The sequence below is a fragment of the Moschus berezovskii genome, chromosome X (genome assembly GCF_049115385.1).
Source record: "Moschus berezovskii isolate FMDL1 chromosome X, NW_MosBer_1.0, whole genome shotgun sequence".
Lineage (NCBI taxonomy): Eukaryota > Metazoa > Chordata > Mammalia > Artiodactyla > Moschidae > Moschus > Moschus berezovskii.
The window spans coordinates 67,284,694-67,310,457 of record NC_142488.1 but is presented as its reverse complement, the minus strand read 5'-3'; the positions used below and the strand labels follow the sequence as shown (position 1 = coordinate 67,310,457).

Genomic DNA, 25,764 nt, shown 5'->3' with positions numbered 1-25,764 from the left:
TGACTTTGAAAGATAAAGGAATATCTAGAGAATGATTCAGTTCAGTTCAGTTCAGTTGCTAAGTCGTGTCCAACTGTTTGCTACCCCATGAATCACAGCACGCCAGGCCTCCCTGTCCATCACCAACTCCTGGAGTTTACTCAAACTCATGTCCATCAAGTCGGTGATGCCATCCAGCCATCTCATCCTCTGTCATCCCCTTCTCCTCCTGCCACCAATCCCTCCCAGCATCAGGGTCTTTTCCAACGAGTCAACTCTTCGCATGAGGTGGCCAAAGTATTGGAGTTTCAGCTTTAGCATCAGTCCTTCCAATGAACACCCAGGACTGCTCTCCTTTAGAATGGACTGGTTGAATCTCCTTGCAGTCCAAGGGACTCTCAAGAGTCTTCTCCAACACCACAGTTCAAAAGCATCAATTCTTCGGCGCTCAGCTTTCTTCACAGTCCAACTCTCACATCCATACATGACCACTGGAAAAACCATAGCCTTGACTAGACGGACCTTCGTTGGCAAAGTAATGTCTCTGCTTTTTAATATACTATCTGGGTTGGTCATAACTTTCCTTCCAAGGAATAAGCGTCTTTTAATTTTATGGCTGCAATCACCATCTGCAGTGATTTTGGAGCCCAAAAAAATAAAGTCTGACACTGTTTCCACTGTTTCCCCATCTATTTCCCATGCAGTGATGGGACCAGATGCCATGATCTTAGTTTTCTGAATGTTGAGCTTTAAGCCAACTTTTTCACTCTCCTCTTTCACTTTCATCAAGAGACTTTTTAGTTCCTCTTCACTTTCTGCCATAAGGGTGGTGTCCTCTGCGTATCTGAGGTAATTGATATTTCTCCCAGCAATCTTGATTCCAGATTATGCTTCTTCCAGCCCAGCGTTCCTTATGATGTACTCTGCATGTAAGTTAAATAAGCAGGATGACAATATACAACCTTGACGTACTCCTTTTCCTGTTTGGAACAAGTCTGTTGTTAACTCAAATATTAGGAAAAGAGAAATTCTTTCATAAAATCAGAAAAGATGAGAGGAGTAGTAAAAGAAGTGTCTAGGAATTATTAAGGCATCATATGTGTTATATTTGAGTTATCTTGAATATATCACATTCTTCAACCATTTCAGAAACATCATGTGGAGGTTTATTTTTAGGAATGGTGTATTTTATCCTGTTGTTTATAACTTAAATTGCTTAATGTTTATTTAATCTGTATAAAATTGCATGTAAATTATATAACATCGGATCCTTGTTCATAAGAATTTTTTAATTTAAATTTATTTATTTTAATTGGAGGCTAATTACAATTTTGTAGTGGTTTTGCCATACATTGACACGAATCCACCACGGGTGTACATGTGTTCCCCATCCTGAACCTCCCTCCCACCTCCCTCCCCGTCCCATCCCTCTGGGTCATCCCAGTACAACAGCCCTGTGCACCCTGTCTCATGCATCGAACCTGGACTGATGATTCATTTCACATACGATAATATACATGTTTCAATGCCATTCTCCCAAATCATCCCACCCTCACCCTCTCCCACAGAGTCCAAAACACTGTTCTATACATCTCTGTCTCTTTTGCTGTCTCGCATACAGGGTTATCATTACCATCTTTCTAAATTCCATAAGTATGCATTAGTATACTGTATTGGTGTTTTTGTTTCTGGCTTACTTCACCCTGTAATATAAGCTCCAGCTTCATCCACCTCATTAGAACTGATTCAAATGTATTCTTTTTAATGGCTGAGTAATACTCCATTGTGTATATGTACCAAGGCTTTCTTATCCATTCGTCTGCAGATGGACATCTAGGTTGCTTCCATGTCCTGGCTATTACAAACAGTGCTGCGATGAACATTGGGGTACATGTGTCTCTTTCAATTCTGGTTTCCTTGGTGTGTATGCCCAAGATTGGGATTGCTGGGTCGTATGGCAGTTCTGTTTCCAGTTTTTTGAGGAATCTCCACACTGTTCTCCATAGTGGCTGTACTAGTTTGCATTCCCACCAACAGTGTAAGAGGTTTCCCTTTTCTCCACACCCTCTCCAGCATTTATTGCTTGTAGACTTTTGGATAGCAGCCACTCTGACCAGCGTGAGATGGTACCTCGTTGTGGTTTTGATTTGCATTTCTCTGATAATGAGTGATGTTGAGCATCTTTTCATGTGTTTGTTAGCCATCTGTATGTCTTCTTTGGAGAAATGTCTGTTTCGTTCTTTGGCCCATTTTTTGATTGTGTCATTTATTTTTCTGGAATTGAGCTACAGGAGTTGCTTGTATATTTTTGAGATTAATTCTTTTTTTTTTTTTTTGTATCGACCCTGAACTAGTGATTCGTTTCACATATGACAACATACGTGTTTCAATGCCATTCTCCAAAATCATCCTACCCTCACCTTCTCCCAAAGAGTCCCAAAGACTGTTCTATACATCTGTGTCTCTTTTGCTGTCTCGTATACAGGGTTATCATTTGCATCTTTCTAAATTCCATATATATGTGTTACTATACTGTATTGGTGTTTTTCTTTCTGGCTTACTTCACTCTGTATAATAGGCTCCAGTTTCATCCACCTCATTAGAACTGATTCAACTGATTTGAGATTAATTCTTTGTCAGTTGCTACATTTGCTATTATTTTCTCCCATTCTGAAGGCTGTCTTTTCACCTTGCTTATAGTTTCCTTTCTTGTGCAAAATATTTTCAGTAGGTCACATTTGTTTATTTTTGCTTCTATTTCCAATATTCTGGGAGGTGGGTCATGGAGGATCCTGCTGTGATTTATGTTGGAGAGTGTTTTGCCTATGTTCTCCTCTAGGAGTTTTATAGTTTCTGGTCTTACATTTAGATCTGTAATCCATTTTGAGTTTATTTTTGTGTATGGTTAGAAAGTGTTCTAGTTATTCTTTTACAAGTGGTTGACCAGTTTTCCCAGCACCACTTTTTAAAGAGATTGTCTTCTCTCTATTGTATATTCTTGCCTCCTTTGTCAAAGATAAGGTGTCCATAGGTGCGTGGATTTATCTCTGGGCTTTCTATTTTGTTCCATTGATCTATATTTCTGTCTTTGTGCTAGTACCATACTGTCTTGATGACTTGCTCATAAGAATTAAAATGTAGAACAGCAGTACTGAAACTTCAACTCCTACAGAATCACTTTGGGTTCATGTTAAAACTCCATATTCTTGGAATCCACCAGAAGCTAAAGAACCGCCCCTCCCCCAAAAAGAAAATGGGAAATCACAGCCTTGATTAAAGACTTAAAGGCATCAAAGATGGTAAGTGATGTAGTATCTCAGCCCTTAATGCCAGTTTAAAAAAAGACTAATAGGAACTGAAGTCTTATAGCAGCTTATTACCAGCTGATTGCAATAGTTGCTCCCAGACATTGTGACTGCAACTAAATCCATTACACAGTCTGATGACAGGTGGTATACGGTCTTAGACATCACTTACACCTTCTTGTGCCACCTTCCTGACATGTGAGGATCAAGGTCCGTTCACATTCAGGTAGCAAGGCCTCTATATATGTTTATAGTCTCCCCTGGGAGTAGCGAAGCTCTTCTGCCATTTGCTACTAGTTGGTGAGTCAGGATTTAGCATAAGTTCTTCTCCCCTTCCATGTTTAAAGCATTCACTATATGGATGATTCCTTGTTGTCAAATAAAAGCCTCAGTCTCAATGACTGATGGTGGTGCTATCTTACCATAGAGGAAGCCAGGATCTGTAACTGATAAACCCTATAAAATTCAGGGGCCTGCTCACCAAGCAGTTTCTTAGAACTAGGTGAATGGATTTATAACACTCAATTCCTATTCAGTTCAGTTCAGTTCATTTGCTCAGTCTGTCCGACTCTCCGCGACCCCATGAATCACAGCACGCCAGGCCTCCCTGTCCATCACCAACTCCCGGAGTTCACTAAAACTCATGTCCACAGAGTCGGTGATGCCATCCAGCCATCTCATTCTCTGTTGTCCCCGTCTCCTCCCACCCCCAATCCTTCCTAGCATCAGACTCTTTTCCAGTGAGTCAACTCGTCACATGAGGTGGCCAAAATATTGGAGTTTCAGCTTTAGCATCAGTCCTTCCAATGAACACCCAGGATTGATCTCCTTTAGAATGGACTGGTTGGATCTCCTTGCAGTCCAAGGGACTCTCAAGAGTCTTCTCCAACACCACAGTTCAAAAGCATCAATTCTTTGGCGCTCAGCTTTCTTCACAGTCCAGCTCTCACATCCATACATGACCACTGGAAAAACTATAGCCTTGACTAGACGGACCTTGGTTTTGTGGCAAAGTAATGTCTCTGCTTTTTATTATACTATCTAGGTTGGTTATGACCAACCTAGATGACCAATTCCTATTGGGTTCATGGAAAAACATGTGTTTTTGGCTCTCCAATCCAGACAGGAAACCCAGCACGTTATTGAACAGACAATATGTCTTACTCAGGTATGCTGCTAGGTCTTTTATATCAGCTAACCTGCTAATCAGCATCCTTTGAGTGGGGCTTATGTAGATCTACTGAATCAGATTTACTGGAGGATGAAACCTAAAGTCTGCACTTTTAATAGGCTCCTTTACATTAGCCACACTTTGAGAAACACAGGCCTAGGAAGTTAATAATACTATCGTGCTAAAGGCTTGCTTCAGGAAGTTTTTACTTACTTTTATTACAAAATCTTTCTTTTACATTGCGTTCTGATCAGTAATAAAAATATTTTTGAATGCATAATAAAATTATAAAAGTTTGAGTTGAGCTGTTAAAATCCTTTTCAGTTTAAAACAATGTTTCTCAGTGAGGGAGTGTAGAACTTTACTTCCCAAGGATTACCTGACAATGTCTGGAGACATTTTTGGTTGGTGGCAGCTGGTGATGGTACAGACATCCAACAAGTAGAGGTCAGGGATGGTGCTTAATAAGCATTGTGGCAGACAGCTCCCCACAACAAAGAATTACCTGGTCCAACATGTTAGTAATGCTGCTATTGCTTGATTTAGAATGATCTGTTTGAATCCTTGCTTTGTGTCTCACTGTGACACTTTGTCCAAGTTACTTAACCTCTCTGATCCTGTTTACTGAACATTTAAATGAAATAAAAATAGAACATTTAACCTCATTGTGTTGTTGTAAGGATTTGTGACCCCGTGGACCCCACCAGGCTCCTCTGTCCATGGAATTCTCCAGGCAAGAATACTGGAGTGGTGGGTAGCCATTCCCTTCTCCAGGGGATCTTCCCAACCCAGGCATGGAATCTGGGTCTCCTGCATTGCAGGGGGATTCTTTACTTGTCTGAGCCACCAGGGAAGCCTCCCATTGAATTGAATATTCATTCTGTAAGGAGAGAAGTTGCTGCCTGACACATACATGGAAGGCATTCCAAATAGTAGCTTCTATTTTCTCAATGAAACCAATTCAAGATAGGCTTACCTTTCCGTTCCGTTCTGTCGCTCAGTCGTGTCCGACTCTATGCGACCCCGTGGACTGTAGCCTACCAGGCTTCTCCGTCCATGGGATTCTCCAGGCAAGAATACTGGAGTGGGTTACCTTTTCCTTCTCCAGGGGATCTTCCCGACCCAGGGATCGAACCCGGGTCTCCCCCATTGGAGGCAGACGCTTTAACCTCTGAGCCACCAGGGAGTTAAGACATATTAAAATTTTAAAGGTTAGATCATTGTGAATAAGGATTATAACTTTTAATTATCATGCTCCAAACTATGTTTATGTACTTTTTTGGTAAAAGTTTAAAACTGTTCATATTTTGTTGTGATCTGCCTTCAGTTCATTTTTCAAAAATGAACTCAGAAAGTAATTAATTGCCTCTGTATTAAGCAGTGTTTTGAGGTGATAATCCCATTTTGTTGTTGTTGTTCAGTCGATGAGTTATGTCTGACTCTTTGGGAACCCATGGACTGCAGCATGCCAGGCTCCTCTGTCCTCCACTATCTCCTGGAGTTTGCTCAAATTCATGTCCATTGAGTTGGTGATCCTATCTAACCATCTTATCCTCTGTTGCCCTCTTTTCCTTTTATTTTCAATCTTTCCCAGCATCAGGGTCTCTTCCAGTGAGCCAGTTCTTTGCATCAGGTAGCCAAAGTATTGGAGCTTCAGCTTCAGCATCCATCTTTCCAATGAATATTCAGGACTGATTTCTTTTAGGACTAACTGGTTGGATATCCTTGCAGTCCAAGGGACTCTGCAGAGTCTTCTCCAGCAACACAGTTCAAAAGCATCAATTCTTTGGCACTCAGCATTCTTTATGGACCAACTTTCACAACCATACGCGACTACTGGGAAAAAACATAGCTTTCACCAGACGGACCTTTGTTGGCAAAGTGATGTCTCTGCTTCTTAATACTATCTAGGTTTCTTGTAACCTTCTTTCTAAGGAGCAGGCATCTTTTAATTTCATGGTGGCAGTCACCATCTGCAGTGATTTGAGAGCGGAAGAAAATAAAATGTCACTGCCTCCACTTTTCCCCTTCTATTTGCCATGAAGTGATGGGACCAGATGCCATGATCTTAATTTTTTGAATGTTGAGTTCAAGCCAGCTTTTTCACTCTTCTTTTACCCTCATCAAGAGGCTCTTTAGTTCCTCTTTGTTTTCTGCCATTAGGGTGGAATCATCTGCATATCTGAGGTTGCTGATATTTCTCCTGGCAGTCTTGATTACAGTTTGTGATTAATCTAGTCCAGCATTTGTCATGATGTAGCATATAAGTTAAATAAGCAGAGTGACAATATACAGCCTTGACAAACTCCTTTTTCAATTTTAAAATAGTCAGTTTTTCCATGTCTGGTTCTAACTGTTGCTTCTTGACCGGCATACAGGTTTCTCAGGAGACATGTAAGGTGGTCTGGTATTCCTATCTCTTGAAGAATTTTCCGTAATTTGTTATTATATGATCCATACAGTCAAAGGCTTTAGTGTAGTCAGTGAAGCAGAACTAAATGTTTTTCTGGAATTCCTTTGCTTTCCCTATGATCCAACGAATGTTGGCAATTTGATCTCTGGTTCCTCTTTTTTAAGCCTAGCTTATACATCTGGAAGTTCTCGGTTCACTTGCTGTTGAAGCCTAGCTTGAATGATTTTGAGTATTACCTTGCTAGCATGTGAAATGAGTGCAAATGTATGCTAGTTGGAACATCCTTTGGCATTATCCTTCTTTGGGATTAGAATGAAAACTGACCTTTTCTAGTCCTGTGGCCACTGCTGAGTTTCCCAAATTTGCTGACATATTGAGTGCAGCACTTTCACAGGATCATTTTTTAGGATTTGAAACAGCTTAGCTGGAGTTCCATCACCTCCACTAGCTTTGTTTGTACTAATGCTTTCTAAGGCCCACTTGACTTCACACTCCAGGTTGTCCATCTCAGGTGAGTGACCACACCATCGTGGTTATCTGGGTCATTAAGATCTTTCTTGTGTAGTTCTTTAGAGTTTTAAAGTGTTTGTAATTCCTTTGAACTAATCTCTTCTACTTGGTAAGTTATTTAGGGATTGTATAGCCAGATATCTGGTCTCTCCAGTCTGTTAATAAACTGAAAGAGGAATATCACAAAATTTTACACAGACCTATTTGAGACTTTGTTTAAGAAGACTCCACCTGTTTATCGCTAATTCAGAGCACATTTATTTGTTTTATTGGAATGATCATGTATGTATATGACTGAATAGAGATAGACTATATGAAACTATATCTGCTGTTGCTTTACTTTTTCTTTTCTAAGATAGCTCCAAATAGAATCTGTAGTTAAAGTTAATAAAATAGCCAAGTTATGTTTCAATTTGCTGGTTACTGTCAAATTTAATTTGAAATATAAAGAAATTGATGACTGCTTTAGAATAGTGAATGTGTATTTTTAAACTGTGAACTAATATTGTTCTCTCAGCTAAGAGAATCATTAATTCTGTATCAAATAACAATTCATTTGTTTTGAAAAACTGAGTTTAATCTATGCAGCTTTATTTTAAATAAAATATCCTGTTCTTGACACTTTTTCATAACTAATTCTATTATTGAACTAGACTCCACCACTTGTTCCTTATCCTGTCTGCCTTCAGTTTCACTCTCTTCCACTGTCTTTACTACCAACCTGTTTCCTTTTTTTAAAAAAATTGAAGTATAGTCGATTTACAATGTTGTGTTAGTTTTAGGTGTACAGCACAGTGATTCAGTTTTATATATATAGTATTCTTTTTCAGATTATTTTCCCTTATAGGTTATTATAAAATATTGAGGATAGTTCCTGTGCTACAGAGTAGGTTCTTGTTGGTTATCTGTTTTATCCTGTGTGTATGTTAATCTCAAATTCCTAATTTATCCCTCCCTCACAGCCTGTTTCCTTAGTATCATTCATTGTTCCACAAGTCTTGTTAATTATTTGTTATACCAGTCTTTTGAGAGTGTATATATTTCTCTGTGGGCTTGTTAAAGACTATATTCATTTATCCACATGTGACATATTCATTTTGAGACTCCTACTGAAATTATCTTTTATCTGCTACAAAACTATTTTCATTAAAATTTATTTATTTATTTTTTATTGTACTGGGTCTTTTCTAGTTGTGACAAGTGGGGACTACTCTCTCATTGTGGTATACAGGCTTCTCATTGAAGTGACTTCTCTTGTGGAGCATGAACTCTAGGGTGCACAGTTTTCACTAGTTGTGGTGCATGGGTTTGCCCCATGGCATATGGAATCTTCCTGGATCAGGGGTCAAATCGAACTTGTGTCCCCTGCATTGGCAGGCAAATTTTTTACCACTGGACCTTCAGGGAAGTCCCAGCTATAAAACTATCTTCTATGCTATCTTTATTGTTCATAAAAGTGTACTCAGGAAATAAATATTTTTTTCAGTATTGGTTGAATTCAGACATGCTTTAAAGGTCAGTCAGTTCAGTTGCACAGTCGTGTCTGATTCTTTGTGACCCCATGGACTGCAGCACACCAGGCTTCCCTGTCCATCACCAACTCCCGGAGCTTACTCAGACTCATGTCCATCAAGTCAGTGATGCCATCCAACCATCTCATTCTCTGTCGTCCCCTTCTCCTCCTGCCTTCAATCTTTCCCAGCATCAGGGTCTTTTCTGATGAGTCAGTTCTTCACATCAGGTGACCAAAGTATTGGAGCTTCAGCTTCAACATCAGGCCTTCCAATGAATACCCAGGACTGATCTCCTTTAGGATGAACTGGTTTGATCTCCTTGCAGCACAAGGGACTCTCAAGAGTCTTCTCCAACACCACAGTTCAAAAGCATCAATTCTTTGGCGTTCAGCTTTCTTTATGGTCTGACTCTCACATCCGTACATGACAACTCAAAAAACCATAGCTTTGACTAGATGGACCTCTGTCGGCAAAATATTGTCTCTGCTTTTTAATATGCTGAAGCGACTTAGCGTGCATACAGTGACATCTGTCTTTCAAAGAGTGCTGTTTCTCTATTAGATTCTTGATCTACTTTGAAAGTGAAAAGGCACATCCTAACATCTGTTCCTTGATGATTGAGTTTAATGGGAAGGAATTGTTTTTACAGTTTGAATGTCAGTGCCCTGGCCAAAGTTCACTGTAAATAATGGGAAATGTAATTGGTCAGATGCTTCTGAATAGTGAACCACTCCACGATTTACCAACCATTAACAAACATACCCCTGTCTTGTAAAGAAGAACAAAACCATGAATTAGCATTAACCCTACACTGAGATTCTTGTCTTCTGCACTTCTTTTTTATCTTTTTCCTTGTTACTACTTTTGCAAAGTTTGAACATAAAGGTAGAGGTGAGAGGAATGATAAATGAATATGATTTCATTTATTTCAAACTGAAATTCTCATCGACTCACCATGCTTCTTTTCCACTGCCTCATGATAACTGGCTTATAAAAATAAACAAACAAAATTTAGCTCTTTCTTTGTATAGACGTGCATTTTCATTTCTCTGAGGTGTATGTTTGGGAATGTAGTTGCTGGATTATATGGTTAGTTCCCTGATAGCTCAGTTGATAAAGAATCCGCCTGCAGTGCAGGAGACCCTGGTTCGATACCTGGGTTGGGAATATCCTCTGGAGAAGGCATAGGCTACCCACTCCAGTATTCTTGGGCTTCCCTTGTGGCTCAGTTGATAAAGAATCCATCTGCAATGCAGGAGACCTGGGTTTGATCCCTGGGTTGGGATGATCCCTTGGAAAACGAAATGGCTACCCACTCCAGTATTCTGGCCTGGAGAAATCCATGGATTGTATAGTCTATGGGGTCCCAAAGAGTTGGACACGACTGAGTGGCCTTCACTTTCACAGGTCACTTGTTTAATTTTTTAAAGAAACTGCCAAACTCTTTTTGAAAGACTGTACCGTGGTATATTCCTACCACCAATGTAGGAGAAACCCAGTTTCTCTACATCCTTGCCAGCATTTGGTATTGTGACTATATTTTATTTTAGTAACAGATGTGTATTGATGGCTCATTGTGCCCTTAATTTGCATTTCAGTAATGACTGATGTTGAACATCTTTTTGTGTGTTTATTTGTCATCTGTAGATTATCTTTGATGAAGTCTCTTGATGTCTTGCCTATTTTGTTTGTTTTTCTGAATTTTGATGGTTTTAAAATATATTCAAACTATTAATCTGTTTTAGGTGTGTAGTTTCAAAATATTTTCTCCCACTCAGTAGCTTGTCTTCATATCCCCCTTACAGGGTCTTTCACAGAGCAAAAGTTTTTAATTTTGGTGAGGTCCAGTTTATCTTTTTTCTTTCTTTTTTGAATCATCCTTTTGTTGTCAGTGTAAGAGCTCTTTGCCTACCCATTGATCCTGAATATTTTCTCCTTTTTTTTTCCTAATTTTTTAATAATTTTCATTTTTACATTTAACTTTGTGATCCATTTTTAAATTAATTTTTGTATAAGGTGTGAAGTTCAGTTTGAGGTTCTTACTTTTGACTATAGATATCCAGTTGTTTCAGTACCATTTATTGAAAAGGCTGAGTTGATTTTGCACCTTTGGCTATAATTGTGTAGGTCTATTTCAAGGTCTTATTTCTGTTCCATTTTCCATTGATCTATGTATCTATCCTTTTATCAGTATCACCCTGACTTGCTTACTAAAGCTGTATAATAAGCCTTAAAATTAGATAGAGTAGCTCTTCCCACTTTCTTTGGAATCATTGGCCAAAGAAAATTTTTATAATTTTATCTTATTTATTAGGAAATAATAAGTCATGTACATTAAAATGTTTAATCTCATCATGAAATAATATAATTTTAAGAATAATTGTCATCATCAGGCCCAAGTACCAAATTTAATTTTAAGTTCTCTTATATTTTTTATGTATCTCTGCTTATTAGTCTTGGTTTTCAGTTGCCTAGTTAAAAGAAACTTTAAATTCCAAGTTGAGAGTATTAATGGCATGCTCTTTTTATCTTTTTTTTTAGATGGTGTTGTCTGAAAAGGTTAGTCAACTAATGGAATGGACCAATAAAAGGCCTGTAATAAGAATGAATGGAGACAAGTTCCGTCGCCTTGTAAAAGCCCCACCGAGAAACTACTCCGTTATTGTCATGTTCACTGCTCTCCAACTTCATAGACAATGTGTCGTGTGCAAGTATGAACTTTCAACTACTACCTTTTAAAAATTAAATAACTCGAAAGATTTTAACCATTTTTCAATCCCAGAAGAGTGAGATTAGTTCAGTGGGTACATAAACAATTACTGTGTATACCTTACTTAGCGTGTCTGTAGTAACACATAATGTGCTGTGCTTAGTTGCTAAGTCATGTCCAACTCTTTGTGACCCCATGAATTGCAGCCCACCAAGGTCCCCTGTCCATGGGTATTCTCGAGGCAAGAATACTGGAGTGGGTTGCCATCCCCTTCTCACTAACATATAATAGTACTACTCTTTTATAGTCTTTTTTTAAGGTTTTGTTTATTTATTTTGGCTGCACTGGGTCTTCATTGCAGCACACCAGCTTTTCTCTATTTGTGGTGTGCAGGCTTGGTAGCCCTGAAGCATGTAGCATCTTAGTTCCTTGACCAAGGATCGAACCTGCATCCCCTGCATTGGAAGGGAGATTCTCAAGCACTGGACCACCAGGGAAGTCCCTAGTCTTTGTTCATATTAGTTGGGGAGGGACCAAAAGCAAGGATAAAGTATCATGGTAACCATCATAGAAATAACAGAAAATCTAAAAATCATAAATTGATATCAAATTATATAAATGCATGTTAGTAGCATTGATGTAGTACTTGTATGCTCTTGTTTTATGACCATAGTCCCAGAAGTTAGGTAAAACAAATCTTTTGTTTTTGGAAGAAACAGTTTCCAGTGTTTTAAATGGTATACCGAAAGCTAGAGATATTTATTAATGCAATAATGGTGACTACATCCAAAATTTGGAATTACAGAAGAACTTTTTTAGAAAACAAAGATTCATGATGTATTTCTTTTTTCTAGATTATTTCGTAGTAATTTTAAACCTTAGAAATGGAGACTAATCTCACTTAAACTTTCATCAAACAATGCTTAGTTGATTTGATTTTACTATTTCTGAATGCTTTTAGGAAAAAAGATATTTCTTTAAACAAAAACATTATAGATAATTAAAAATAGTGGATACTAAAATATAAAATAGCTTTTGCTTTTTGTTATTTGTTTACTTATATTTTTAGATCGTGTGTGGTATGGGAAATCACTTTAAATGAAATGATACAGCTACCCTGTGAAAAACTAGTAAAATTTTGGGAGGTTTTCCAAATTCTGATAGCCTGAGCACATGTGAAGGAATAGACAGCCTTCTTTCAGAATAGTGTGTTATGCTTCTCCAGGCCTTTATAACTCTTCTTAAAGATTTCCTCCCCAGAGGTAGGAGATAGGCCAGGTATTTGGTCCCAGAGTTCTGTTCTTCTTTTTCGGGGATGGGATTATGCTGAATATAAATTAAAAGTAGGTAGAAGAAGGAAAAAGAATAGTAAGTGTTAGCTATGAATAAACTTAAACTCTGCAATTACTTATAATTCAATCAGTTTACTCACTGGCAATCATGAGTATACGAAAGTGTCAGAAAACAAAGTCTTTCATAATTATGCATTAAATGCAAATTAATGGAATTCTTAATGTTTTTAATAGTATCTTTTTACAAGACCAAATTTTAAATTAGCTCACATTTTCCTAAACTCATTCAAATAATTATTATTAAGCAACAGTAATTAGTACTATGTAGTTGGTGCTCTTAAGATGAGAAGTTAAGAGTGCTTGGTCCCAGAGTGCTGTTCACTCTTATCATCTGGCTACGGAAATGAGTTCCACATGTGAAAATTTAGCTGTCAGTATGAGACAGTTTATGATTAAGTACTAAATGAATTGTGTACATAATAAATGCTATAAAATTTCAGGAAGGACATATAACAGGAATGGTTAGGTTTGGTCTAATAGAGATGTAGGACTTGTACTAGGGCTAGAAAGATGGATCAGATTTACATGGCGGTAGGATATTCTGTTTAGAAGCAATGATGTGTAGAAAGGTACAGAGATAAGAGTAAAGTGCTGGAATTAAGAGATCCTGTTTGAGATTGAGTAATACCAATTTAGACAGCATATTAGAAGGCAGAGACATTACTTTGTCAACAAAGGTCCCTCTAGTCAAGGCTATGGTTTTTCCAGTGGTCATGTATGGATGTGAGAGTTGGACCATAAAGAAAGCTGAACACTGAAGAATTGATGCTTTTGAACTGTGCTATTGGAGAAGACTCTTGAGAGTCTCTTGGACTGCTAGGAGATCCAACCAGTCCATCCTAAAGGAAATCAGTCCTGAATATTCACTGGAAGGACTGATGCTGAAGCTGAAACTCCAATACTTTGGCCACCTGATGCAAAGAACTGGCTCATTTGAAAAGACCCTGATGCTGGGAGGGATTGGGGGCAGGAGGAGAAGGAGACGACAGAGGGTGAGATGGTTGTATGGCATCACTGACTCAATGGACGTGAGTTTGAGTAAACTCCAGGAGTTGGTGATGGTCAGGGAGGCCTAGCGTGCTGCAGTCCATGGGGTCGCAAAGAGTTGGACATGACTGAGCGACTGAACTGACTGAAGGTTGCGTAAAAACTAGATGCATTATTTGGAAATAGATGATAAAGAACCTTGAATAACCAGTGAAAGAGCTTGGAGATTGTGTTCTGAAGGTAATAAAAAAGCAACAATGGTTTCTGAAAAGAGGAAGAGTATTAAGAAAGTAGTTATTTAGAAAGATTGATGTATATTGCAATGTTCAAGGATTGGAGGAGGAGAAAGTAGAGTTAAGAATTTTAATATTCAACTGTCAGATATTAAATATCTAATTTTAGGTGACAGCAATGAAAATAAATGTGGAGGGATAGAATTAAAAGATAATCACACCCTGGAGAAGGAAATGGCTATGTGCTCTGGTATCTTGCCTGGGAAATCTCATGGACAGAGGAGCCTGGCAGGCTACAGTCCATGGAGTCGCAGAGTCGGACATGACTTAGCGACTAAAACAACAAACAATTGGAAACTGTGGAATAAACTTTAAAGTTTACTTTGCAATCATGTAAATTCCATTTTGAGGGGGAAAACTATTTTCTTGTCTATTAGAATTCAGTGAAAATATTTTTTCTTATACTGTTACTCATCTCTTCACTTAATCTAATATTATGATTCCTATTTACACTCCTTAATATTTCAGTTAACTTGTAACTGTCATTGTCAGTTGTTAGTGTTACCATCGGAGAAGGCAATGGCAAGCCACTCCAGTACTCTTGCCTAGAAAATCCCATGGACGGAGGAGCCTGGTAGGCTGCAGTCCATGGGGTCGCTATGAGTCAGACATGACTGAGCGACTTCACTTTCACTTTTCACTTTCACACATTGGAGAAGGAAATGGCAACCCACTCCAGTGTTCTTGCCTGGAGAATCCCAGGGATGGGGGAGCCTGATGGGCTTCCGTCTCTGGGGTCACACAGAGTCGGACACGACTGAAGTGACTTAGCAGCAGCAGCAGCAGCAGCAATGTTACCATATTTATGAAGTGAAAATATATGATACTATTAAATTCAAATTTAAGATAAACCAAAAAAAGATAATCACAGATGAAAAAATGTCAGATCTTAGAACTAAAAGCATATGGGAAATCAGGGAAAAGTAAAATATGGCTTGAGCTTTCAACTAATCTCAATTCTTTGTCTTTGAACTCTCAGAAGTAATTTAGCCTATTAAAAGTTGTAGCTAGATTTTTTTCCAGTGACTTTAGAAGGAGCTTTTTGATAAGAAACAGGCAGAAAGTTTGAAGCAGAGTCAGATAATCACTACTTCTTGTTGAAATCCCCAACTGTTGATAAGAGATTTCTCTTATGCTAAAACAGTGGCAGTGTTTTCCAAGGTTTGTCCTAACCCTATTAACAGAGCCTGACTTGCACTAGATTGCTTTTAAAAATGTTTTATATGTTATCTTTACAAATCCAATTGCATCCAGGCAAGCTGATGAAGAATTCCAGATCCTTGCAAACTCCTGGCGATATTCCAGTGCATTTACCAACAGGATATTTTTTGCGATGGTGGATTTTGATGAAGGTTCAGATGTATTTCAGATGGTAAGCTATTTGGTTATTCTGTTAAATAGAAATAGGTAAACTATATATAATGTGGAATACCTCTTTTTCAATGGCTGCAAGAAGTTAAATAGGACTTGTCTTATGTAAGATCTAGAATGGTTAGTGAAATAAAAGCTGAACTTAAGCTAAACATGAAATATGGTGGTCAATACTAACTTATTAGAATATGGAAATTAGGTAGAAATCGTGTAAACTTTTATATATATATTTTGTGGTAAAATATAAAATAGTACCACTTTGTTTTTAAGTGAACAATTTATCAAGTAACTTTTTAATTCAGAACAAGAATCCCACTATTGTGTAATACTGTAGTTCTTGGTAAGAGCTAGGTACCTGTCTTTAACCTCTTGCTGCTTGTCTTAGTGGAAAAGCTCCTTCTTGTTCAACACTTAACTTTTTCCTGTGCCCTATATCCCACACCTACTGGCTCTATCAATCATGACCTCTCTTACCTGTTGTTTTTTTAATTAAAACTGTTCTTTGAGGAGCTTATGGTTCACAGCAAAATTGAAAGGTAGATACCAAGGTTTCCTGTTATGTCTTATGCACCTGCACATGAATAGCCTCTCCATTATCAACATCCCCCACCAGAGTGGTATGTTTGTTACAGTTGGTGAATCTCCATTAATACATCATAATCACCCAATATGCATAGTTTATATTGTAGTTCACTCTTGGTCTTGTACATTCTGCTGATTTGAACAAATGTATAGTGAGATGTATCCATCAATATGTATTCATAAACAGTATTTTCATTGCCCTAAAATTCTCTGTACTCTACTAATTCCTCCCTCCACACTAACCCTTGGTAATCACTGATCTTTTAGCTGTCTCCACAGTTTTGCCTTTTCCAGAATATCATATACTTGGAATCATACAGTATGTAGACTTTTCAGATTGACTTCTTTCACTTTGTAATATGAATGTAAAGTTCCTCCATGTCTTTTCATGGCTTGATAGCTCATTTCTTTTAAGAGCTGAATAATATCCCATTGTCTGGATATACCAGATTTTGATTATTCATTCATGTGCTGAAGAAATCTTGTTTGCTTCCAAGTTTTAGCAGTTATGAATAAAACTATTATAAACACCTGTATGCAGGTTTTTATGCAGATACAAGTTTTAACTCCTTTGCATAAATACCAAGAGCACAATTGCTGGATCATGTAGTATGTTAAGGGCTTCCCTTGTAGCTCAGTCAGTAAAGAATCTGCCTGCAATACAGGAGACCTGAGTTCGATTCCTGGGTTGGGAAGATCACCTGGAGAAGGAAACAGCAACCCACTCCACTATTCTTGCCTCGAGAATCTGGTTACATACAATCTGTGGGGTCGCAAGAGTTGGACATGACTGAGCAACTAAGCACAGCACACACATAGTATGTTAAGTTTTGTAAGAATTCGCTGTACCATTTTGCATTCCCAAGAGCTGTGAACGAAAGTTCCTGTTGCTCCACTTCCTCCTTAGCACTTGGTGTTATCAGTGTTCTGCATTTTGACCATTCTAATTCCCAGGTAGCTCAGTGGTAAAGAGTTAACCTGCCAATGCAGGAAACGTGGGTTTGATTCTTGGGTCAGGAAGATCCCCTGAAGAAGGGAATGGCAACCCATTCTAGTATTCTTGCCTGGGAAATCCCAGGGACAGAGGAGCCAGACAGGCTGCAGTCCATGGGATCGCAAAGTCAGACACGACTTAGCAACTAAAACAACAACAGTTGTGTATCTGTATCTCATTGTTGTAATCTGCATTTCTTTGATGACATAGTGTGGAGTATCTTTTCAACTGCTCATTTGCCATCTGTGTATCTTCTTTGCTGAAATGTCTGTTAAGGTCTTAGGCCTATTATTTATTTATTTATTTTTGGCTGTGTTGGGTTTTCATTGCTAAACATGGACTTTCTCCAGTTGCAGTGAGTGGGGGCTATTCTCTAGTTGTGGTGTACAGGCTTCTCATTGCAGTGGCTCCTGTTTTTGCAAAGCATGGAATCTGAGGCACTCAGGCTTCAGTAGTTGTGGTTGGAGGGCTCCAGAATGCAGGCTCAGTAGTTGTGGTGCACAGGGTTTGTTCTTCCATGACATGTGGAATCTTCTTGGACCACGCATCGAACCTCTGTCCCCTGCTTTGGCAGGCAGATTCTTTACCACTTGACCACCAGGGAGGTCCCCCATTTTTAAAATTGGATTGTTTGATTTCCTTGTTGAGTTTTAAGTCTGTGTCTTGTCATCTCACTCTCTTACTTTTTGGCTTTTGCACAGCAAAACTTGTAAATTTAATGAAGTACAACTTATCAGTTATTTCTATCATACATTGTGTCTTTGATGTTCTATCTAAAAAATCATCACTATATCTGACGTCATCTAGATTTTCTACTATGTTATCTCTTCAGTTCAGTTCAGTCGTTCAGTCGTGTCCAACTCTTTGCGACCCCATGAATCACAGCACGCCAGGCCTCCCTGTCCATCACCAACTCCCAGAGTTCACTCAAACTCATGTCCATCGAGTCAGTGATGCCATTCAGCCATCTCATTCTCTGTCGTCCCGGTCTCCTCCCGCCCCCAACCCTTCCCAGCATCAGAGTCTTTTCCAGTGAGTCAACTCGTCGCGTGAGGTGGCCAAATTATTGGAGTTTCAGCTTTAGCATCAGTCCTTCTAATGAACACCCAGGATTGATCTCCTTTAGAATGGACTGGTTGGATCTCCTTGCAGTCCAAGGGACTCTCAAGAGTCTTCTCCAGCACCACAGTTCAAAAGCATCGATTCTTCGGCGATCAGCTTTCTTCACAGTCCAACTCTCACATCCATACGTGACTACTGGAAAAACCATAGCCTTGACTAGATGGACCTTTGTTGGCAAAGTAATGTCTCTGCTCTTTAATATACTATCTAGGTTGGTCATAACTTTCCTTCCATGGAGTAAACGTCTTTTAATTTCCTGGCTGCAATCAGCATCTGCAGTGATTTTGGAGCCCCCCCAAAATAAAATCTGACACTGTTTCCACTGTTTCCCCATCTATTTCCCATGCAGTGATGGGACCAGATGCCATGATCTTCGTTTTCTGAATGTTGAGCTTCAAGCCAACCTTTTCACTCTCCTCTTTCACTTTCATCAAGAGGCTCTTTAGTTCCTCTTCACTTTCTGCCATAAGGATGGTGTCATCTGCATATCTGAGGTTATCTCTTAGGAGCTTTATATTTTGTCTTTTACTAAGGCTTTTGATCCATTTTGAGTTATTTTCTTTCTTCTATTTTTGACCATGCCTTGCAGCAAGCGGGATCTTATTCCCCAACCAGGGATTCAACCCATGTCTCCTGCATTGGAAGCGCAGAGTTCTAACCACTGGACTTCCAGGGAAGTTGCATTTTGAGTTATTTTTTGTGAACAGGATAAGGTCTGTGTCTAGCTTTTGTGGGTTTTTTTGGTCTGTTTTTTTTTTTTTTTCTCATGGATATCTAGTTATTTTAACACCATTTGTTAAAACTATACTTTCTCCACGTAATTGCTTTTTCTCTTTTGTTGACAATCAGTTGTTTCTGGGCTTTTTATTCTGTTCCTTTGGATACCACACTGTTTTGATTGTTGTTCAGTTGCTAAGTCATGTCTCACTCTTTGCGACCCCATGAACTGCAGCACACCAGGCTTCCCTGTCTTCACTGTCTCCTGGAGTTTGCTCATTTCTGTGATTCATTTCACTTATATATAGGTACATGCTGCTGCTACTGCTAAGTCGCTTTAGTCGTGTCCGACTCTGTGCGACCCCAGAGATGGGAGCCCACCGGGCTCCCCCATCCCTGGGATTCTCCAGGCAAGAACACTGGAGTGGGTTGCCATTTCCTTCTCCAATGCATGAAAGTGAAAAGGGAAAGTGTATATAGGTACATACACACATACAATTGAATACATTGCTGCTATAATTTTGAACAAACTGTTATGTGTTAGTTAATTAAGAATAAGAGAAACAAGTTTTTATTTTACCTTCACTTATTCCCTCTTCAGTCCCTCTCTTTCTTTATGTAGATTCAAGTTTCCAACCTACCTTATTTCCCTTCTCTCTAAAGAACTTCTTTTAACATTTCTTGCAAGCGATTTTCCCTCAAGCTTTGTTTTTCTGAAAGTCTTTATTTCTCCTTCACTTTTTTTTGGAGGAAGTTTATTTTAAAAATTTTTAACTGTGCTATGTCTTCATTGCAGCACACAGGCTCTTTGTTGGGGTGTGTGGGCTTTCTCTAGTCGAAGTGTGCGAGGACTTCTCTAGTTGTGGCACATGGGCTTTAGAGTATGCAGGTTCAGTAGTTGCTGCACACAGGTTTAGTTGCCCCACAGCATGTGGGATCTTAGTTTCCCGACTAGGGATTGAACCTGGATCCCATGCATTGGAAGGTGGATTCTTAATCACTGGCCCACCAGGCAAGTCCCTCTCTTTCACTTTTGAAGAATAATTTCACAGGGTACATAATTCTTTAAGTTGGTGGTATTTTTTTCTCTCAACACTTTAAATATTTCACTCCACTTTCTTCCTGTTTGCGTGGTTTCTGAAAAGAAGTTGGATGTAATTCTTATCTCTCTTACTTTATGGGTAAAGCATTTTATTCTTCTGACTTCTTTAAGAGTTTTTCTTTATCTTTGATTTCTTTGAGTTAAATTATATGCATGGGTATAATGTTATTGGCATTTATCTACTTCTTATTCTGAGAGCTTCCTGAATCTGTGATTTAGAGTCTGACGTTACTTTGGGAAATTTCTCAGTCATTAATGTTTCTTCTGTTCCTTTCTCTTTCTTCTGGTATTCCCATTATGTATATGTTACACCTTTTGTATACCCACAGTCCCTGGATATTCTGTTTTGTTTTGTTTTTGTCTTTGTTCTCTTTACCTTTCAGTTTTCAAGGATTCTATTGATAGATCCTCTAGCTCAGAGATTCCTCAGCCATGTCCTGTATACTGAGTCCATCAAAAGCATTCTTCATTTCTGTTACAGTGGTTTTCATCTCTGGTGCTTCTTTTTGGTTCTTTTTAGGATTTCCATCTCTCTTCTGTTATTGATCTGTTTTTGTTTGCTGTTTACTTTATCCTTTAGCCCTAGGGTTGCTTGACAGCCCTTCTTAGAATATACTTACTTATGGACAAAGCCAGTATCTTGTAGCTATTAGTGCTAAGTGCATAATAGATGTTCAAGTAAATGTCAAATGAATGGCTTAATGTTCCATTTTATGGTATGTTACTGTGCTGGTCATATTCTAGTCTCACACAGCACCACAAATCAAAATCAGTGTATTCATAAAACATGCTGCAACCTAAAAGATTAGTGCATTTGGGCTTTTTTAGACCAAAGGAAACAGTTTTTAGAGTTTAAGAAATTGCTTTCTTATTCTCTACTATTCAAGCAAGGATTGTTTTGGAATCAAAAATTGTAATTTCATTTATTTTACTAAGATACACATAAAGTTTTCTTCTACATCAAATACCTTTTAATATCAATGTCGATTTTAGAGCTATATTTAGAGTTAGTGGTATAAAGATGGTAGTGTGTCCATCTGTGGAATAAATTCAAATCTTTCTCCAAAGAATACTGTTAATATGCCACAGCATACAAAAGCCATGCATGGATAAAAAGTGATAACCTACCAAAAACCGTACATCTTATTTTGGCTCTTTAACATCTAAGGATTGTCAAAGCCTATAAGATTTAAAAACAAATTTTAATTGTGAGAAAATATGTGTGTGTGCATGCTAAGTTGCTTTAGTCATGTCTGGCTCTTTGCGATCCTATGGACTATAGCCATCAGGCTCCTCTGTCCACGGGATTCACCAGGCAAGAATACTGGAGTGGGTTGCTATGCTCTCCTCCAGGGAATCTTCCTAACCCAGAGATTAAACCTGCATCTCTTATATCTCTGGTATTGGCAGGCAGATTCTTTACCACTAGTGCTGAAATGTACTATCTTAACCATTCTTGAATATAGTTCTGTAGTGTTTAGTACATTCACATTTCTGTATAACCAATCTCCAGAACTCTTTTCACCTTGTACAATGAAACTGAAACTCTTTACACATCAAATAACTCTTTATTCCCTCTTCCCCCAGTTGTTGGCAACTATCATTCTGCTTTCTATCTCAGTGAATTTGACTGTCAGTACCTCATATAAGTGGAATCATACATATTTGTCTTTTTGTGACTGCCTTATTTCACTTAGTGTACTGTCCTCAAAGTTGATCCATGTTGTTGGATACATCCAAATTTTCTTGCTTTTGGGACTTCCCTGGTGTGTCCCAGGGGCTTCCCCAGTGGCTAAGACTCCACGCCCCCAATGCAGGGAGACTGAGTTTGATCCCTGGTTGGTGAAGTAGGTCTCACATGCCACAAGTAAAACCAAGAGCAGCTAAATAAATAAATAAATATTAAAATTTTTTTCCCCTTGCTTTGAAAGGCTGAATAATGTTGCATTGTATGCATATACCACATTTTATTTATTCATTCATCTGTTGATGGACACTTGGGTTGCTTCCACCTTTTGGCTATTGTGAATAATGCTGGTATCAACATAGGTATGCAAATATCTCTTCAAGACCCTGCTTTTAGTTCTTTTAGATTTAAATCCACAAGTGGAATTCCTAGATCATATGGTAGTCTATTTTTCGTTTTTGTAGCAACATTCATATTGTTTTCCACAGCAGCTGCACCATTTTGCGTTATTTCTTATTTTTTGATAGTAGTTATCCTAATGAGTGTGAGATGGTGTCTCACTGTGGTTTTGATTTGTAATTCTTTAGTGATTAGATGTAGAACATCTTTTCATGTGCTTGTTGGCAATTTGTATATCTTTTTTGAGAAATGTCTATCCATATCCTTTGCCCAATTAAAAAAAAATTATTTCTATATTTTTAGTTATGATGGGTCTTCATTGCTTTGTGTGGGCTTTATCTAGTTGCGGTGAATGGGGGCTACTCTTTGTTGTGGTGTGTGGATTTCTCCGGAGAAGGCAATGGCACGCCACTCCAGTACTCTTGCCTAGAAAATCCCATGGACGGAGGAGCCTGGTAGGCTGCAGTCCATGGGGTCACTAAGGGTCGGACACAACTGAGCGACTTCACTTTCACTTTTTACTTTCACACATTGGAGAAGGAAAAGGCAACCCACTCCAGTGTTCTTGCCTGGAGAATCCCAGGGATGGGGGAGCCTGGTGGGCTTCCGTCTGCGGGGTCACACAGAGTCGGACACGACTGAAGTGACTTAGCAGCAGCAGCAGCAGCAGTGGATTTCTCATTGTGGTGCTTCTCATTGCAGAGCACAAGCTCTAGGCGTACGGGATTTAGTAGTTGTAGCACATGGGCTCAGTAGTTGTGGCTCCCAGGTTCTAGAGCACTGGCTCAATAGTTTTGGCTCGTGGGCTTAGTTGCTCCGTGGCATGTGGAACTTCCCCTATCAGGGATCAAACCTGTGTTCCCTGCATTACAAGGCAAATTCTTATCTACTGTGCCACCAGGGAAGTCCCTTTGCCCAACTTTTGTTTTCCTGTGCACAATTTTTAATAAGTGTGTTTTTTAGTTGTAGGAGTTCTTTATGTTGTCTCAATATTAGCCCCTTATCAGATATATTATTTTTTTCCCATTGCTTTTTCACCGTTAATTATGTCTATAGACTGCAAGCTACTTTTAAAGAGCTGATTTGGTATAAAGATGTTAACTAGTAATCATGGAAATACAAATTATAATAATGGTGTTATTATATAAATTATGTATTATATAAATGTTGTTATATAATTATATGTATTATATAAGTTAAATTCTATATATTATATACATTATTACGATATTTACCCATTAGATCAACTTTTGGCAAGAATGTGAGGAAACATATCTTCCTGTGTTGCTGGGTACGAGTGTAAATTGGTACAGCCACTTTTGAAGGCGTGTTGGCTTTATGCATCTTCATTTAAAATGTTTCTGCTCTCTGAACTAATTATTCCATTTCTAGAGAAATATTCTCACATATATATAGGAAAATATGTACATGACTATTTCTTAAAACATCCTTTTTAATTGGGGAAAAAATGAAAAAACTAAATTGCCAACAATAGCATAATTACTTGATAAACTATGAGAGCATACAAATATATGTATATATATGTGTATGTATACCAACCTCAACATATATATAGATATATATGAGACGCCGGCTCCGGCAGCGCAGACGCGAGAAAGCCATTAGACCATTCAGATATGATCTAAATAAAATCCCTTATGATTATACAGTGGAAGTAAGAAATAGATTTAAGGGTCTAGATCTGATAGAGTGCCTGATGAACTCTGGATGGAGGTTTGTGACATTGTACAGGAGACAGGGACAAAGACCATCCCCATGGAAAAGAAATGCAGAAAAGCAAAATGGCTGTCTGAGGAGGCCTTACAAATAGCTGTGAAAAGAAGAGAAGCGAAAAGCAAAGGAGGAAAGGAAAGATATAAGCATCTGAATGCAGAGTTCCAAAGAATAGCAAGGAGAGATAAGAAAGCCTTCCTAAGCGATCAGTGCAAAGAAATAGAGGAAAACAGCAGAATAGGAAAAACAAGAGATCTCTTCAAGAAAATTAGAGATATCAAGGGAACATTTCATGCAAAGATGGACTCGATAAAGGACAGAAATGGTATGGACCTAACAGAAGCAGAAGATATTAAGAAGCGATGGCAAGAATACACAGAAGAACTGTACAAAAAAGATCTTCATGACGAAGATAATCACGATGGCGTGATCACTCACCTGGAACCAGACATCTTGGAATGTGAAGTCAAGTGGGCCTTAGAGAGCATCACTACGAACAAAGCTAGTGGAGGTGATGGAATTCCAATTGAGCTATTTCAAATCCTGAAAGATGATGCTGTGAAAGTGCTGCACTCAATATGCCAGCAAATTTGGAAAACTCAGCAGTGGCCACAGGACTGGAAAAGGTCAGTCTTCATTCCAATCCCAAAGAAAGGGAATGCCAAAGAATGCTCACACTACCGCACAATTGCACTCATCTCACACGCTAGTAAAGTCATGCTCAAAATTCTCCAAGCTAGGCTTCAGCAATATGTGAATCGTGAACTTCCAGATGTTCAAGCAGGTTTTAGAAAAGGCAGAGGCACCAGAGATCAAATTGCCAACATCCGCTGGATCATGGAGAAAGCAAGAGAGTTCCAGAAAAACATCTATTTCTGCTTTATTGACTATGCCAAAGCCTTTGACTGTGTATTAGTATTAGTCGCTCAGTCGTGTCCAACTTTTTGCGACCCCATGGACTGGAATCCGCCAGGCTCCTCTGTCCATGGGATTCTCTAGGCAAAAATACTGGAGTGGGTTGCCATTTCCTCCTCCAGGGGACCTTCCCAACTGTATATAAAGGAGACTTCATTAATGTGCATTAGAGGATACCCCAGGTTAACCTGTTATAGAAAACTGTCTCTTGAGTCTTCAAATTCTGTACCAATTCTATACCTCTGGTTGGCCGATTGCTTGTTTCTTTATTTAGGTTTTAAGGTGAATAACCTGGGGCTATCTGTTTCCATCAACCTGACTGTGAATCTAAAGGCACAGTTGAAGTGTCTATTTTTCTTGCTATCCTCAGAAGAGATTGCTGCAAATCTACTCTATGATTCTCATTCTTTTCAGCTTACAATACAAATAGCTTATTATTTTTGCAACCTATGTCTTATAATAAAGCAGTGCTGAAAAATTAAATAGAAGAAAGTTCAGTTGCCATATAGGCTATGAAAGTGATTTGCTGGTGATGATTTTTAAGCTTGATTCTAAATAGATTTATGAAGAATGGCACCTGGAAAGACGTGGCTCAAATTTGGCTATTTAAGGTATCTGGAAATTATAGGCTTGGATCACAATAAACTGTGGAACATTCTGAAAGAGATGGGAATACCAGACCACCTGACCTGACTCTTGTGAAACCTGTATGCAGGTCAGGAAGCAACAGTTAGAACTGGACATGGAACAACAGACTGGTTCCAAATAGGAAAAGGAGTACGTCAAGGCTGTATATTGTCACCCTGATTATTTAACTTATATGCAGAGTACATCATGAGGAACGCTGGGCTGGAAGAAGCACAAGCTGGAATCAAGATTGCTGGGAGAAATATCAATAACCTCAGAT

The 25,764-nt window shown here is 38.6% G+C and overlaps 1 protein-coding gene across 2 annotated transcripts in view; it reads left to right on the top strand.

The window, feature by feature from the left end:
- MAGT1 (magnesium transporter 1) overlaps positions 1-25,764 on the top strand; it is a 50,999-nt gene that overhangs the window by 4,986 nt on the left and 20,249 nt on the right. The window contains exons 2-3 of one of the 2 annotated variants that reach the window (XM_055438078.2): positions 11,434-11,603; positions 15,489-15,606. In XM_055438078.2, the coding sequence (XP_055294053.1) occupies positions 11,434-11,603; positions 15,489-15,606 (288 nt within the window). The remainder of the gene's footprint in view (positions 1-11,433; positions 11,604-15,488; positions 15,607-25,764) is intronic. The other variant, XM_055438079.2, reaches the window with a different exon arrangement.